Source organism: Uloborus diversus, chromosome 9 (assembly GCF_026930045.1).
Source record: "Uloborus diversus isolate 005 chromosome 9, Udiv.v.3.1, whole genome shotgun sequence".
NCBI classification, from domain to species: domain Eukaryota; kingdom Metazoa; phylum Arthropoda; class Arachnida; order Araneae; family Uloboridae; genus Uloborus; species Uloborus diversus.
Genome location: NC_072739.1, coordinates 19,392,028 through 19,406,228, shown reverse-complemented (window position 1 = coordinate 19,406,228; position 14,201 = coordinate 19,392,028). Strand labels below are relative to the sequence as shown.

At 34.0% G+C, this 14,201-nt stretch overlaps 1 protein-coding gene across 1 annotated transcript in view; it reads left to right on the top strand.

The window, feature by feature from the left end:
- The window catches only part of LOC129229611 (uncharacterized), a 136,112-nt gene that overhangs the window by 70,564 nt on the left and 51,347 nt on the right, over positions 1-14,201 (top strand). Inside the window, exon 10 of the mRNA XM_054863953.1 lies at positions 12,320-12,437. Within this exon, the coding sequence (XP_054719928.1) occupies positions 12,320-12,437 (118 nt within the window). The remainder of the gene's footprint in view (positions 1-12,319; positions 12,438-14,201) is intronic.

Genomic DNA, 14,201 nt, shown 5'->3' with positions numbered 1-14,201 from the left:
TTTATGAAGTTTAGGGTACGGCTCCGATGTTAGTTAAAAAGTTATATTTTTGGGCGATGATATGCTCTAATTTAATAATGTTCAATTCTACCAGCTTGTTAACTTAAACTTTGCCAACATTGTGCGTAATGTCCTTGTTAAAAAGTGTTTTGTTTTTTTATTTAGTTATTTATTTATTAATTAAACTAGAACTTTTTAGGTGACTTAGAATTTAGAATATTTTCTTCAAATTTTTGCTCGGTTCATCAATATACTTTTCGCAATTTTTGACATTTCGGTATTTTGTTCCATAATATGCAAAATGAATTTTAAATCCTTGTATTTTTTGTATCATTGTTTTTCTCTCTATTTATTTTATCCTCATTCTTTTTATTTTATTTATTTATTTATTTATTGCTTTTATCCATTCTCCACATCGTTGTCATACCTTCGTTTCATCCCACAGTTCTATATCCTTCTGAAATATCAGAAAAATTAGGTATTCGCAGAGAACTTGAAGTTTGTGTGTTGGAAATGTGTATCATGAATGTATACTGCAAACAACATATTCACATTTTTAAGGATATTTTTTAATTATAAAACATCGACATTCAAAAAGCATCCAAAACAAAAAATCGATCTCAGAAAAAAATATCGACCCTCGAACATCAAAGGTAAAAACATCGATATTTTGAAAACATCGATCTCGGTGTCGCATCACTAGTAGGAAGGGAAAAGACGTAGGTATACCCACAAGTGTCGTTACACCACTTGACCCTATTTATTATTTATTACTTAATTTAAAAAAAAACTTATTACTTTTGAGTTTGCCCGATTCGAGGTCACTGTGATCTTCCAAAAATTTCCTTATTCTGCTAATTTTGTTTGACGATTCGGTAAAATTATCATCATTCGGAAAATTTTATCTGACGATTCGGCAAAAGTTAAGATTTTTATTCGCCAAAAATATCATCTTTTGTCTGACAATTAGGCCAAATTACCATCATTCGACAAAATTTGGAGTTTTATTCGCCAAAATTATCATTATTTGTCAAGTCTTATCTCACGATTCAGCAAAATTTGGAGTTCCATTCAGCAAAATTATCACCATTTGGCATGTTTTATCATCATTTGGCATGATTAGCCCAAAATATTATCAATCAGCAAAATTTGGAGTTCCACTTGAAAAATTGAGAGTTTTTACCCTTCCAAAAATTTAACCCTGTCTTTTCTCCCAGAGTTTTTCCAGGAAAAAATATTCTTGCTGTGTTAGTGCTACAAGAAACACCAAATAACTTCATGTGCTCATTAAAAAATTTCTTAATATTAAATTATTTTACATTTAGCGACATTATCAAGGTGATAGGGGCTTAATTTATAGCAAAAGAAGCGCTGGAGCCCTAATTTCACTCGTAAAGGGCAACGCTCATATATAAAAATCTTTTTACTGATAATAAAGCTGAAAGTCTCTCTGTCTGTCAGGATCTCTGTGACTCGCATAGAGCCTAGACCGTTCGGCTAATTTTCATGAAATTTGACACGAAGTTAGTTTGTAGCATGGGGGTGTGCACCTCGAAGCGATTTTTCAAAAATTCGACTGTTTTCCTTTTTTATTCCAATTTTAAGAACATTTTGCGGAGCAAAATTATCATAAGATGGACGAGTAAATTATCAAGTTATCATAACGTGGAACCGTAACATGGGCAAGCCAACTTGCGAGAAATTCCTCATACATTGTTTGTAAATACACAGGCGAACCAAAAGGCCTTTTAATTTTCTACTACAGGCAAAGCCGTGCGAGTGCCACTAGTGTATACATAAAACTGAAAAGAAATGTAGGAGCTGAGCTCCCAGTCAAATTAAGCCCTAGTGATTGCCATTTTGCTTTTAAAATATACAGTTCTAATTGAATTCTCCTAAAACTACAAATAAGTTGTGTCTCAAAACTTCGTAGCATCGTGCCACGCGACAGATGCTTTGAAAACAAACATTCTGTAATTGCTTTCGAATTGCGCCGAACATTTGTGGGGGAAGCTGTAGGAATTCAGATTGATGGTAATTGTTTCTAACGAGCAAGCCTGACTGCAAAACTAAACGAAGCGTTGGAGATGAATTGTTTGGAATATTTTGTACTTTTCAATTCGATTCGCTCAAAATACCGTTTCTTTCGCTTGCGAAATTTAGTTTGTAAGCGATAAAATATCCAAAATATTTTAACAGCATGCTGCTCATTTTTTTTCTGAAGATCTTGGATTAAGAATTATTAATCGTGAAAAAATATTGTTTCGTGTTTTGAATTTTGCGAATATTTTCTTTCAGTTATTCCAGAAACGTTAAATATTGTATTTTTTTCCGTTTATATATATATAAAAAAAAAGTTGGGCATTTTAGTTCGTTTTTTTTTTCTTTTAGTATTTTAAAAAATAGAATGCACAATTTTGAAAAACCCCACCCTTGCTCTGTTGATGATGGGTGGGATAGAATTTTTAATAGCCCTCGAAATCAAAAATGGTTAATAAAGTTAAATTTGTTGATAAGGTAAACAAATTCATTTCATCCTGAAACTAAGCAAAAATAGATTTGTGGATTTTCGGCTTTCGTAGCTTTTCAAATAAAGTAAGTTTTCGAAGTTTCCCTAGATTCACGTCATCAATGTAAAAGGCATTTTTAAAAGTTTTTTTTTTTTTTTTTTTTTTTTTTTAAAGGGTCAGTTGGGATAAAAGGAAAAAGAATTTCAATGCTTCGAATTTAGATCCTTCCATTTCTGCAAAATGAATTGATGTATAAAATGTTGTGCATTGTGTCGAAGACCACACTCTCAGAGAGTAACTGGGTATGATAAATTTGATTTCGTGACTGTTCGTTAGCGAATAAAGTCATGTTTCTTTTTACCCAGAGACAATGGGGGAAATTGGAATTCCCCCATTTATATCCCCCTGAGACTGATGTAAGTAGATAACCGGGGGTCACAGAAAATCACTGTGACTTTCCAAAATTGTCCTTATTCGGCAAATTTTGTTTGATGATTCGCCAAAATTAATATGCTTAGGCAGAATTTGGAGTTCTATTCGGCAAAATTATCATTATACGGCCAAATTTAGAGTTCCGATTGGCAAAATTTGGAGTTCCATTCGGCAGAATTATCATTATTCGGCCAAATTTGCTATTCCATTCAGCAGAATTATCATCATTCGGCGAAATTTTTTGGTCTATTCGGCAGAATTATCATCATCTGGTGAAATTTGCTTGTCCATTCGGCAGAAATATCATCATTCGGTGAAATTTGCTGGTCCATTCGGCAGAATTATTATCATTCTGCGAAATTTGCTGGTCTATTCGGCAGAATTAACATCATTCGGCGAAATTTACTGGTCCCTTCTGTAGAATTATCATCATTCGGCGAAATTTGCTGGTCCCTTCGGCAGAATTATTATTGTTCGGTAAAATTTGGAGTTCCATTCGGCGAATTGAGAATTTCCGCCCTCCCAAAAATTTAAGTTCGGGTGGGCCCTGTCCATGTTTTTTTTCGCCCCAACTGACTCTACTTGTTTTTATTTTCATAACGAAGTATAATCTTTCCTGATATTTACAGTCGAAAGACGTGTTAATAAAAAGCTGCTAATGAGCTTAAAAGATACAATTCAAGGTTAGTGAACAAAATTGAGCTGGTCAGCCATTTTATTTATAAAGCTGCCCATCACTCCATGAATCCCCTATTTCCGTGTAATTCAAGTTCTTGTGAAGGTCACATTCTTTAAAACCGCGGTCGAATGTCACCGAGGCTTTGAACTGCCATTCGGGCTCAGCTGTCATTTAACATGAAATAGTGTCAGGTAGTAAAAGGCAACTCAAATAGAAGACTACGCGATTCGAAAAAGAGTTATATTCGCCTCTTAACCAGTTCTGGCCGCCCACCTGCCTTTGCGTTACGTCATGGCTTAAGTTAACCCACTACAGCCAATTTCACGTTTTGTTATCGTAATATTTCATGTTTGTTGTAATGTGGTCTTCAATGCTTGTTTCGGAACTTTTGCGTAGCTTTCGGTGTGGGGATGGATTTAGCGACTTGAAATGAAGCTGTTGCCAGCTATCCCGTTATTTGGAATTTCGAATTGGTATGTTGTGACTTTCATTAATAGAAATACAACGTTCTTTGGTGTGTTTTCTGTTTTTCCTTTTATTAAGATACGAATCTATAAATAATTATTACAAGAATGTCTGACATTTTGAAGTATTTGTTTCCATCTTTCTTATGATGGGTCTTCCACAAAGCATGTCACACTTTAAGGGTTGAGCGGGTTTATGAAATTTTGAGAGTTTTTTGTGACAAGAGGGAGGGAGGGGATATCAAAAAGTGTGTGACATCACATGTTTTGGTTGGTGAGCAGGAAGCGCAGCCCCCTAGTACTTCTGTAAATATCGTAAAGATTTTATTTTTAACATTTTTATAAATTTCTTTTCTTTCTCTTCGATTACATTGAGTCTTGAATCAGTGGTAGATATTCTCATTAGCGTGTCCTTTGCAGTAATTATCATTGCTTTAAATGAAATTTTCATAAAATTGTTTTCTAATTTTATTATTTAAAGTTACGAACAGGGTTCGAAAAATCTCTTAAAAAGTAAAAAGTCTTAATAACTAGTCCTTCCCAAAGATGAATCTTTCAGAAGCCATATTATGCACTGAATTTTCATTATTATCTCGTTGAATTTTCCTTATAAACTAGGAGAAATCATGTCTATTGCCAAATAAATGACCTTGCTTCTAAGATTTTGCAATTTTTTCGGAATCCAGTTATGAATTAAAGTACAATTGAGGCAATGAGAAGCAAAGGGATGTAAGTGGATATTTTCAAGTTCTGAGCAAAACGCGTTTAAAGATAACATCCTAGGTAGGCTTTCACTGAAATTTTTTTCTAAATCATGCTGTATAGCAACAACTACCAGGGCTACTAGTATCATCTCTTGCTCCAAAACAGAGGAGAGGATCACCTACCATGTGTACTGGTTATCTCCACATTTTTTCGTTTTGCCACTTACATCCCTTTGCTTCTCACTGCCTCAATTGATTCTTATTATTTTCACGTGTCTCAAAGTTATTTATTTCTTACTTTTTCCTCAGTACTTTAATCTCAGTGTTTAGATTGTGTTTGTGTGTGTGTGTGTTTTAAATTGTAAGGTTTTTTTAAGTTTCAAACATTGTTTTTTATTGTTTTTAAAGGGAGTTGGTACCCTAAAACCTTAAAGAAAAATACATTTTCAGTTTAAAGAAATTCAAAATGTTCAAATCGAGCTTTCAAGCGACACGAAATTTATGCATCTATGTTGATTAAAAGTAAATCAGTTCAAGTATTAATGGAGCAGGAATTTATTAAAAACTACTTTCAATTGTGTTTTTCTGAAAACGTCAATTTTAAAAACCGACCTTCATTTTTCTAGAAAATCAATTTATTTGCTACTTTGAATTTTTCATCGCAATTCATTTATAAGTTCATAATAATACTGGAGTGATATTGTTGCTTTAGAGCTCACAATGTTTCCTAAACATCTGTTTTTATGGTCAAATACGGTGTCCCCCCCCCCCATTTAAAAAGTTACTATTGATTTAAATTTAATAGTTTATAAAAAAAAGCCTTAAAATTTTACTTCAGTTGACTTTTAGACATTTCTTGAAAACTGATAATTATAAATTTTCTTATCGTTAAATTTTTTGAGAAAAAGTTTCATAAAGTTTATCAATTTAACATTACGTGTCTACAGGGTGAACTTCCCTTAGGGGCACTGTCTGTTAGGGACACTTGTATGATTTTTTTCTGGTTATCAAAACCCATGCTCTGACATTGCGTATGAAAAAAGAAATGAATTTGTACCAGCATTCATTTTAAATGATGCAGCAGTACTAATTACTTTTGTATCCCCCTACAAATTACGTCCCCCCCCCCTTACTGACGATCATTGATAACTGCATTGAGTATTGTTGGTTAATTATATATATCCCTGTCTGGTAAGGTTAATCATCTCCATCTATGAGTAATACCAATGGTTCATTTATACAATAACTGTCATATTTAATGTTTAATGTTGAGGTAAATTTTAGAAATACTTTTCATCAGAAAAGCAAATTTATGAAATATGTCGGGTATTTCCTTGAAGTTACAAGGAAAGGCTTCAGTGCTGGTTGTTTTCCTGTTTTCTAGTCTCAGAACTAACTTAACATGCGGGAAGTGTTGAAACTCCTGAATACATTATCGCTCGAAAGTTAATGACAGCCCACCGATATTTAGAAATGCACCTGTCCAATTTGTTTTCTGATCAAGTCAATACATCAATAAGACTTTTTTTCTTTTTGCAGTACAGGCGTCCCTCGTATAATACGGTACTTCTACAACTCGGTTTCGATATTACACGGTACCAAATTTTCTAATGTTATAACACGGTTTCGATACTACACGGTACGAAACTTGAATTAGATACTTCATCGTTTTGATATAACTCGAATGTTATATTTATAAAAGATGGAATTTCATTTTTGTTTAATACATTATATTAATCTTTTCTTTACTCTTTACTTAAGCTGAATGTCCCTCTGTCCGAATCTCTGTCTGTCGGGATCTCTGTCTGTCAGGATCCCTGTGACGCGCATAGCGCCTAGACCGTTCGGTCGATTTTCATGAAATTTGGCACAAAGTTAGTTTGTACCATGGGGGTGTGCACCTCGAAGCGATTTTTCAAAAATTCGATGTGGTTCTTTTTCCAATCCAATTTTAAGAACAAAAATATTATAAGATGGACGAGTAAATTACGAAATTATCATAACGTGGAACCGTAACATGGGTACAAGCCAATTGGCGAGAAAATTCACCATACAAAATTTGTAAATATACAGGCGAACCAAAAGACCTTTTAATTTTCTATTACGGGCAAAGCCGTGCGGGTACCACTAGTGGTTAATAACTCTAATTCGTTTTTACTTTGTTTTATGAAACTTGGGTTCTATATAACACGGTACACATCCCTTGATTTACATTATTTTTAAATCTGATATAACACGGTTTAGATATACTGACACAGAACACGGTTTCGATATAACACGATACATCTTAACCTGATTTTTCTCATCCATATACATAATTAGTGTCAAAAATAAGTAAAAATGTTATTTTTAAAAAACTCTCGCATAACACGGTTTCGAAACTACACGGAACGAATTAACCGTGTTATACAAAAGACACCTACACGATTTTTACACCGTTTTCTAAGAACTTGTTCCAAAGCGATAATTAATGGGAGATCAATTTTAGCAATTGTTATCACTATTTTTAATTTTATTATTTTTAGACTAATAACTGACTAACTACAATAGCAAAAACTTTAATAAGAATTATTATTTTCACGAACTTGGGTTTTCTCTTACATCGATCTTGGGAATTATATGAACTCGATCTTAGATTTTCTTCCTCCCTCTTGGGAATTATTTGAACTCGATCTTGGGTATTCTTCTTCGATCTTGGAAATTATATGAACTCGATCTTGGGTATTCTTCCTCGATCTTGTTTATTATATGAACTCGATCTTGGATTTACTTCTTCTCTTGGGAATTATAGGAACTCGATCTTATATTTTCTTCCTTGATTTTAGGAATTTTTCGGCTGAATTTTCGACCTCATATTTCAATAACGAGGACACGAGAGCAAATGATTTATGCGTCCAGAAACATGCTTTATTATGCTCTTCCAATTGCTATTTATTCAGATTTTTTTCATTTTTTCGCTATCGTATGGTTTTCAGGTGACAAATTGTTTGTTTGGCACCTAAAATTAGCTCTTGGTTTCTAAAAATTCATCTTTTCTTTCTTTTTTTCTCTTCTTTGTGTGTGTGTGTGTGTGCGTTGTTTGTAGTATGAGTGATTTTAAACAAAAGTTCCGAATTACCTTTTTCCGATTACAAATCAATATCTCTGTGCCTTTCACACAGTTAGTAAAGATGTAACATAAATTGAAGCACTAGAAACAAAGGGGTGGAAGTGTGAAAATTAAAATTAGAGAAATGTAGCTAAAAAATGGTGAAATTAACTCTTCACTGTTTAAGGTAGAGGTTTTCAAAGTGGGTGCCGCGAAGTGCTCACGGTAGCAATGTACAGGGTGTCCTGAAAAAGACTGACTGTTTTCAAAAATTTATGACAATAAAATGTTAATGGTAAAAAAAATAATAATTTTTGCAGAAAATTCATGTGGTGGGCCGTAAGATTCGTCTCCCAAGGTTCCAAAATTTAGTTCAAGAATTTTTCAATAGATGGCGCTGCAGATTGTAAGACCGTAAATCAAAGAAAGACAGAAAATTACATCATAGTTTTTCGAAAAAAGTTTTTAATAAAAAAAATTACGCAACAATATTGTCAAAATACCTGCCGCCGGCTGCAAACACATGTCGTAATCGGAGGAAAAATCGGTGAATTTCAATAATTATTTTTTGTCTTAGAGGCTTCCTATATGCAGCGCCATCTATTGAGAAGGTTTTGAACTAAGATTTGGAACTCTGGGGGACGAAACTTAGGCCCACCACATGAATTTTCTGCAAAAAATATTTTTTCATCATTAACCATTTTCCTGTTTTAAATTTTTGAAAACATTTAGTCTTTTCCAGGGGACACTGTACATGCATAATATAGATGGACTAAGGTACCGTGAGAAATTTCCAACTCTTCAAAGGGTGCCGCAAATTGGAAAAGTTTGGAAACCCCTGGTTTAAAGTTAAAAGGTGGTACTCGTACGTCTGTTCAGTGCTGTTGTACAGCATGATTTAATTAAGGATTTTTGATGAAATCCTACTTAGGGTTCGGACTTCGCGCATTTTACTCAAAACAAAGAAGTCCACTTACACCACTTTGTTTCTCACCGGAGGCACTTAGATGGGATGTTTCAGGAGGTCACCGTGACCTCCCACAAGATTCCTCATTCGGTACATTTTATCTGACGATTCGGCAAATCTGGAGACATAATGACAAAATTGGAATTTTTTTAAATGCCCGAAAGTTCCTTTTCATTACATGTACTTAAGTGTACATACCCGTATTTAATAATTCGACAAAATTACGAGTTCCGTTTGGCAAATTGTTACTTTCCGCCCTCCCAAAACTTTACGTTCTAGGAACCCCTTTTTCTCACTGCCTCCCTCAATTATCAAATCAAAATTACTTTACAAATTTACTATCGCTTCCATTAAAGTTAAGCTGCAATTTGAATGAACTTTCAGTTTACTTTTCCGACGAAAAAAAAGTCAAAAAACTTCGCTACGAGCACACAACACAAGCTTTGTTTAATTTGGACGCTTTCCAAACCTACAGTTTTATTAACAATTCTCGGCGGCAATTAGTATTATCTGTGGCTGGCAGTAGATGGCGCTTTGCTAGAAAAGGAAACCAAAACAAATTGCTGTTCGAGTGAAGGTCGGGATGAATGCTAATTTGAGAACATAAGGTTTTAGAGTGGGTTTTAAAGAGACAAGCATTTGTTTGCATCCGCTACGCCCTTGTCTGAGTAACCTAGAATGAAATATTAATGCTGAGTAAGTTTGTCAGCATCAGTTTGAATCGTTTGCTGAGCTCTGGTCTTTTTAGTCTATTTATAAATTTCATTTCAAAATTCTGATTCGATTTTTATTTCTCTATTATTGCTCTTGAAATGAAAAAGAAAACTTTTGGAGGAAGCAAGGGGCACTCCGAACTTAAATTTTTGTGTGGGCGGAAATACTCAATTTGCCGAATGATAAAATATGGGTCTGCACACATGAGTACATCTAATGAAAAGTGACATTCGGTCATTTAGAAATTGCAGTTTTATCTCCGAATTTGCCGAATCGTCAGACAAAATTTGCCGAATAAAGAATTTTTGGGTGGTCACAGTGTCCTCCCTTGACCAAGAGGTCGTTCACAAATTATGCTGCGCTTTGAAGAGAGGGGGAGGGAGGGGGTCACGAAATTGTGACTGTTAATGACAGGGGGAGGGAGAGGATAAATAGAAGTGTGACATCACGTATTTTTTGACGAGGATATGTTTATAATAATAGCGTGACATGTGACAAGGTCAGAGGGTAAGGTGAAGTGTGACACTTTGTGAAAAAGGAAGGAGGGGGTTAGAAATGCCGAAAAAAGTGTAACATCATGTAGCACGTAATAAGACATTTTAGACGCTGAAATTTGAAGTATGTTTGCCAAATCACTGAGCTAAGGCTATCTATTTTTTTGCGTGAGTTTTCTCTAATTATTTACTCTAACGGAATAACTACGTAGAGTTAGAATGTCGCTTTCAGCAATTAATTTCAAAATTTTATTTTCATTTACGTTTTTTAAGTTCACTATTTTTGCTCATAAAATAAACGTTGCAAAAAAAAAAAAAAAAAAAAAAAACAGCGTTTATATACATCTTTTATTTCAAATTTATTCGTATTTCAAATTTACAGGAAGATAATGAGGCAATAAATATCCTTAGACATATTATGTTAGACAAATTTAAACAGATTATTATTTGACTTGTAAGTCGCTCGACAAGGTATGACGGGTGAAAATCATGAACCCACTAACCGAGAAGGAGGTGCCAAAGTGGAGAGAACGTCTTACACAAGATTTCTCATATGCTTTTCTTTTTAAACGTCAAACCTGAACACCTTTTTTTATTCTCAGATATTTCAAAAAAAGATTTATCGCTGAATATAATACTTTTCCAACCTTGTTGCCCCTGTTTGAGCTTCTCTTTGCTCCAGGAGAGTCGTGCACGTTTCTGCTTCATGTTTATCTTTGGTCTTCGTAGATCCGCAATTGCAACTGCAGTTTGTGCAACCATCCAGGCGTATTTGGCGTGGATAAGATAATACATTCTGTCCAACACTTATGAACATAAGAAGCATTTTTCAACGATCATTTTCTACAATTTGCTTTAATTTAGGTTCATCTCTGCCATGTGTTACAATTTTTCTACCTCGTTTACTTCGGTTACTTTTTTAGTTGGTCATTCCTTCTATGTTCCTTTAAAATCTTAAATACCATAGATTGTAAAACGTTCATTTGAATTGAGTTGGATAATTTTTTCTAACTTTATGAAATAATAAAATATGTAACTTCGTTTTTTTTTCTTTTTATCATCTTGACGACCCATTTTGAGCAATAAATGGCTTTTAAACGAGCGTAAAATTATTCGGGCACCAAGCTCCATGCTTGTGACACACTGTAGGGTAACAGGTATGCAGATATTTTCGCTACTTTTTAAAATTCACATTGAATGAACAGATTATTCTAATTTTTTTGACCCATTATTAAAAAATCTATCTATTTTTTCTAATGTGTTAATGACCCATAAATTGCTAAATAGTATTTGAAAATTTGTTTAATCTGATTTACCCATTCATGAAAAATCATTTTTAGTGTTTTTAATTTGCATGCGTTCATTTTTCCCGACTCAGGGACAAGTTTTGTTCAAACAGTTCTGATATTCTATTATTTTGAATTTGGGTTGTATATATATATATATATATATATATACATATTTTCTCTCTCTCTCTCTCTTTACTTCCTTTTACAAAAAAGGAAGTATTATATTCGCGAAAAAATTTTCACCCAAAAATTGACCTTAATTTCCGTTTTGCTCACCCCGGAATGACTGTTGAGTTATTATTTCGATCCGACCATACGTGCATATATACCCAAGAACGTATACACGGCCGAAATATCCATTTTGACGATTCCCGAGTTGATTACAACGAGTTTTCTCGTGACGTCTGTATATACGTATGTATGTGCGAGTGCGTATGTACGTATGTGCGTATGTATGTCGCATAACTCAAGAACGGTATGTCCTAGAAAGTTGAAATTTGGTACGTAGACTCCTAGTGAGGTCTAGTGTCTCCCCTTTCTGTTCCATTCGGGTGTTTCTAAAGGGATCCTTTGCACCTTTTTTGGGGGGAAATCATTGTTAATTTCGATGCAAACTCAAGTGGTGTTATAATTTGGTGGATACTTGGCGATATATCGCCAGTCGTTTAGTCGCCAAGTTTTGTCGCCAACGTAGCGACAAATTTGGCGATTTTTTTAAATGTTTGGTTCCAAATTGGCTACTGTTGGTAATATTTAGAAAACTATTGAATCGCATTAAAATTGCCAATAATGGGGAAATGACATTAAATTGGAGTAAAAGGAAGTCATGTGATGCACACATCAGCTCGTTTTTTTTTTTTTTTTTTTTGGACCCCAGTTCTGCTAGCACATTTTGAAGTTTTGTTTTTTATGAAAAATATTATTCACTTGCTTCTTTCTTCACAAACAAAAATCTCATTTTTGTGTTTTTATTTCCAGGCGCACCTACTAGCGACATGCAGAACCCATTTGAACTGCTTGCGTGATATTTGCGACCAAATCGAGACTGATGGGAAGGAAGGTCAATTCTCTGGAGATGATCTGAAGAACCTTCACTGTAAGTTGAATTTCATTCATTTTGTACTAGAAAATCGCCCGCCAACGTACTGTCTGACCATCGATTGTATGGAAAGGCAAATATACGGTGTACAGGCGAAAATAGACACGTCTATTATCTTTCAGAGATGGTAGTTTCTCTACGATGGATGTGCACGTTTGCCTCTTAATTACTTCGACTCAATTTTTCAAAATGGCAATTTATTCACTGCAATAGTTTTTAAACAAAAACTACATTTAATCTTTCTTCTCACTCAAAAATTAATTGGTTTATTTTGTTTGCAACATAATTTAGAACTTACCATTATGCTTTTACATTTCAGAACAAAATGAAAACATTTTATTTTTTTTTAATTGTTTCCATTTATACTCATTTTGCTTCCACTCATTTTCACCTCAATTAAGACAATAAATAAATAAGGCCCAAGTGAAATTATGAAACGCATGCATCAAAATCCCATCACTATTTTCCCTTTTCCCCTGCTATATTCATTCAAAAGGAATCGTCTTAACTTGGCCGATTGCCAAATTACATAAAATCCGTGGTTAAACAGTATGATGGATGAAAACTGCTTATTCATTTGAACGAAGCTATTGCCTGTTTGGTGATAGGTCGCTAGTTGAACTTATAACTCTAACTCCAGTGTATTCTGCCTAAACTCCAGTTGATAACGTTCATTGTTGACCCTTTTTCGTTTCTTCATTCTCCTAAAAGGAAAGTCTTACCAGTAAAAAAGTTTAGTTACCGGATCGAGTTCAGCCTTTTCAAAGTAAAGCATTTCCCTGCATGTCAAACATTGCTAAAAAATATTATCAAAGTATCATGCTATGGCGCGAATTTCATTGTTGGTGATGTCGGGAGCGTTGCTCGATCAGTGAATCGACTATTACATATATGAAGATTATAAATTATTTTTAGGTTTGAAAAACTAAACCATTTTTCAACGCTTCGGCGCGTAGAGTAGACCGACCAGTGAATGAACAGCGCAGCTCTTAGCTTTTCTTAAGAAATGAGGTTTCAAAAAAAAAAAAATGTTCCTTGATGAAGCGGAAGTGCAATAGCACTCCAATTATTCGAACTCAGACTGAACGAATCCCTGATTATCCGAATCGCTTTCAGAATTTCAGGAGGGAAAAAAAGGGCAGATTTTTATAGAAGAATCGACTACGAAGCCAGTGTAGGCAGTATTGGGATGATGAGTCACCGCCTCACAGTGCAGTTTTGTTATTAGCTTCTAAATTAATTACACTTAACGTGTAAAATTGTTGACATTTCATTGTAGTAACTGAAATAATTTTTGACTAACTGCAAAATATTACAAAATTAGTATCATTTTTTGAAAATCATTTTTGTATTATCATATGCTTTGATCTTCAGAGATAGCTTTTTCCTCACTATAATAGACCTCACTATAATAGTATATCCCGGATGGTAGTACATGGTTAAAGTATTACCAGATAGCAGGGTTGGCCGGATGGGACCCAATTGGGTTGGACCCAATGGGTTTTTTTGAAAAAACCCATTTAAAAAACCCATTATTTTGCCCACTTTTGGGTTTTTTAAAATTTTCTGAGAATTTTTTTTAAAAATTAATTAATTTAAATACTTTTAAAATTTAAACTCCTTTTTTAATTGTTCTTCACCACAGACAATGGACATAAAAATGAATTTTGAACTTTAATAGCATTTCTTAACTCTTAACGGCATTAAAAAAATACTTCAAATATTTTAAATAATTATATTAAACTTTTTTCTTTAACTGGT